Below are 3,865 nucleotides of genomic sequence, written 5' to 3' on the forward strand. Positions count from 1 at the left end.
AAGGAGGAGGAGGAGGAAGGGGGAGGATAGAAAGACAGAGCAGGGGGAGAGAGAGTGAGTTGTTTTAGTCCAGTTGTGAAGATTTGAATCCCAGTTCCGAGCTCTCGGCAAAGGCTTGCTGGGATACCTCATTCCCTGCCCTGTGCAAAGGTCTGTGATTGGGGATGTGGTGTGCTCAGTGGGCAGGGCCCCTCCCCTGGGCTGGATCCGCCTCTCTTATCCCCCAGATAAATTACTAGTGTCCTCACTAAATTCCTCGGCTTTCTCTCTCCCTCTCTCTCTCTCCCTCTCTCACACAATCTCACTCCCTCCCTCAAACACAGGCAAAGCGGGATTGGGGGGTGGGAGGGCGGGGATCCTCTCTGGACTGGTATTGTGCCTTAGTCCTGGGCGGGGAGGGAAGGGGAGGAAAATACTGGCGCCCCTTCTCTCCAACGCCGCCTTGAAATAGATTTGAGGAGCTGCCCTTCTTTCCCCCCCTCCCCCCTTTCCTGCTGGTCGTTTGGCATCTTCCAGACCATGTCCACTGGGTCCCTCAGTGATGTGGAAGATCTGCAGGAGGTGGAGATGCTGGAGTGCGATGGCCTGAAAATGGATACTAACAAAGAGTTTGGGGCGTCCACCGAGAGCAACGAGGAGGGATCCAATGGCGAGAATGGCTCCCCTCAGAAGGGGAGAGGGGCCTCGGGCAAGAGGAAAAAAGCTCCCCCCAAGAAGAGCCCTTTAAATGGAGTGAGCCAGGAGGGAAAGCAGGTACAGAGAAATGCTGCCAACGCCAGGGAGAGGGCCAGGATGAGGGTGCTTAGCAAAGCCTTCTCCAGGCTTAAGACCACCCTACCCTGGGTGCCCCCAGACACCAAACTTTCCAAACTGGACACCTTGAGGTTGGCCTCCAGCTACATTGCTCACCTGAGGCAGATCCTGGCCAATGACAAGTATGAGAACGGCTACATCCACCCGGTGAACTTGGTAAGTCAGAGTCCGCCGGGACAGGCGCTCCGTGCGAGTGCGTGGGGAGAGCTGGGCGAGGAGCTGGCATGGGGCGTGTGCGGGGACAAAACTGCTGCGCTTCTCCCTGGTGCCAGTGGGGTGGGAAGTGACACTGCGCAAGGGGACAGGCTCCCAGCTTCCCTACTGCCCCGTGCCCTGAGCGCCAAGCCGCCTAGGCCCCCTCTGCTGCTCCTAGCAATCCCTTCCAGGAGACAGGCAGCCACGCCGGCCACAAACAAGCTTTACACTTTACTGGCCCAGAAACGATTGAGAAACCACAGAGGGTTGATGGCAGCTTTCTACCTGCAAGTGAGCAGGTAGAGGAATTTGGGTAGAAAAGGGTGTGTTTGAGGAAGGACCCAGGATTTATTCTTATCCTGTGTCTCTACCCTAATGTTTCCTTACCCAATACTGTCCCCAAGCCCCAGCGTTTTAAAGACAGGACCCTTGGGGTTCTGTGCTCAACCGCTCGTTTGCTGAGTCCAGGACATTTCTCTTGTTCCATAAACTGGCACAGGCGAAATAAATACCAGTGCAGACTCCCCAGAGGTGTCTGCCCCAGGCACACTCCACAATGCCTCTTCCTGGGCTGGTAGTGTCCCTCCTGCTGCTCCCACCACATAAAGTTTTCCTGAGCAGCCCTGGATCTCTCAACTCTACCCGGCCACCAGAAATATCCTGTTTCCAGCTCTAAAAATATATACAAATGATGTAAACCGGGGGTAAGCAAGATCTGCCTGGGCTCTTTTTAGACATACAACTTTTACACTGCCCACACGTGCAGACCCTGACTCATAAATGGATCACAGAGGGGAGCTGGGGACGTTTCACTGAGGTCAGGCTCTGCCTTTGAGCTCTGGACTCTGGGGAAAAGTACGTTACCCTCTGTGTCAGCTGCTAAGGGCCTGGGAGATAACTTTTTATTAAAAACAAAATCCTCAGCGCAACAACACAGAGGAAAAAAAATAAGTAAAATAAAACCAGCACCCAATATAGATATAACCTCCCTCCTCTTCCGTACAGAGGCACACCAAACCACGCTCCCCGAGCCGCGGGAGGCCAGCCAGAGCGGCCGGGGGCTGCCGGGGCTGCGAGCAGCTCCTGCGCCCGGGGTAGCGCGGCGGGGCGAGGCGGCTCCGCGGCCCGGAGTCCCCACGCCGGGCACGACCGAACGCGGGGGAGGCGCGGCTACGGCGGGGTGCCCGCGGCGATGGTGCCGGGGGCTGAGAATGTGCCGGAGCCAGGCGGCTCCTTTCTCCCTCCCTTCTGCCGCGTATCAGACGGGCTTCGCCGCCCCGTGGACGCCCGGTGGGGACCGCCGGGGCCGTGAGGAGAAGTGGCAGCAGCCGCCGGCAAAAGGCAGCAAAAGGCTGCCGAAGCCAGCGGCAGCTGCCCCGGCCTGAGCGCTGCCCAAGTGGGCTCAGGTGGGGAATGCCGGGCTCGGTCCCCGCGGACGCTCCCGAGCCGGACCCGCTGGCGATATGAGCGTTGCAATGTGCATTTCTCCATATGTAACCCCCTTCCCACTCGTGTCTTTTCCTGGCTACAGACTTGGCCTTTTATGGTAGCCGGCAAACCCGAGAGTGACCTGAAAGAAGTGGTGAACACAAACCGCTTGTGCGGCCCGACGGCATCCTGAGCCCCGCGGCCGGGCCAGCAGCGTCCGTCCCGGCGCGGCCGGGCAGGGACCCGCCGCGGCCCCGCCGCTGTCCCGGGCCCCGGGCACAGCCACGGGGAGAGCCGCTCTCCCGGCGCAGAGGAGACCAAATGTGCCCTAGCAAAGACTCCGTCCACCCCGAGAGATCCTGACTCTATTTAACTTTATTAAATGCGTGTACAGTCGAGAGTCCTGCAACCACAGCCTTGCTGGTTCAAGAGCTACTAGAGAAAAGACAGAGATCAAAAAAAACCTACCCCGCGTGTATCTTTTGTCTGAGACCTGTGAAATATGTAGATGCCTAGAAAAACTGACTTTGACAGTCATCTCTATGAAGTAATTCACCCTAAAGATATATAGATATATTTTCTTCAAGCAGATTCTGCTCTATTTCTGTGAATAAACCTTCCTTTCTACTGAACACGGAGCGGTGTTAAGTGTTCGTTTGAGACTCTCGGGCTCGGCGGGGGAAGGACTGAGCCTTCTCCGGCTCCGCCGCTCCACGAAGCGGCCGCGCTGCGGGGATCCCGTCTCTCAGCCCCGGGTCGCAGGAGGTCTGCTTTCCCGGAGCAAAGGACCTGGAGTGAACCCCTGGGGGAGGGGGTCACTGGGTCCGCACTCGCCGCGGGAGCCCGGCCCGGCTCCGCAGCCCGGCGCCCGGGCCGCCGCAGAAGCCGCCCCCGCCGCTCCGGCCGCTCCGCTCCGCGGGGACAGGAGCAGTGATCTATTGATGAAGTACAGTCGGTCCTCAGCGCCGGGAATTTGTAACTTAAACATCTCCTCTCTATCGATCTGCGCGCCCGTGGGAGATGAGGCTGAGATAAACAGGAGTGCGGGGCGCTCCCCCTGCACCGGCAGCGGCCGCCGGCAGCTGATGCGCCAGATCCCACCGCGCTGTTTAATGTTTCAGGGTTATGACCGCACTGTTTACAAGATGTCTTCGGTTATTTATACTGTTATTATTAGCAGAGGGGCTTTAAATTTCCGCCTCACTTGCTCTTTCAATACCATCCCTCGGTTCCGTTTGATACCTGGGTACTTTCTTGCCGAAAGCAGGAGAGGGGCAGAGGGGCTGCAGGGCCGTCTCCGAACCAGGTCCTCTGTCCTCGCTAGTTGCGGGGGCTGGCGGCAGGGCCCGGGGTGCTGTCACAGGCGGCGTAGGGACCACAGACCATCCCGGGGGCTCTCTCCCCCGGGTATCCCCCGCAGGCCGGTGTT

At 58.7% G+C, this 3,865-nt stretch overlaps 1 protein-coding gene across 1 annotated transcript; it reads left to right on the forward strand.

Moving 5' to 3' along the window:
• Window positions 1-263: 263 nt before the first annotated feature.
• On the forward strand, window positions 264-3,068 carry TCF21 (transcription factor 21). The gene is made up of 2 exons (XM_056486555.1): window positions 264-969; window positions 2,540-3,068. Exons 1-2 carry the CDS (start codon window positions 520-522, stop codon window positions 2,627-2,629), a joined length of 540 nt encoding a protein of 179 aa, XP_056342530.1. The 5' UTR covers window positions 264-519; the 3' UTR covers window positions 2,630-3,068.
• Window positions 3,069-3,865: the final 797 nt, after the last annotated feature.

Source organism: Oenanthe melanoleuca, chromosome 3 (assembly GCF_029582105.1).
Source record: "Oenanthe melanoleuca isolate GR-GAL-2019-014 chromosome 3, OMel1.0, whole genome shotgun sequence".
NCBI lineage: Eukaryota > Metazoa > Chordata > Aves > Passeriformes > Muscicapidae > Oenanthe > Oenanthe melanoleuca.

What these genes read in the sequence shown, in the direction of transcription:
- TCF21 (XM_056486555.1), top strand. Translation starts at nt 520, where the DNA reads ATGTCCACTGGGTCCCTCAGTGATGTGGAAGATCTGCAGGAGGTGGAG. An exon ending in ACATCCACCCGGTGAACTTG is followed by an intron (nt 970 to 2,539) that starts GTAAGTCAGAGT and finishes TCCTGGCTACAG; the next exon opens with ACTTGGCCTTTTATGGTAGC.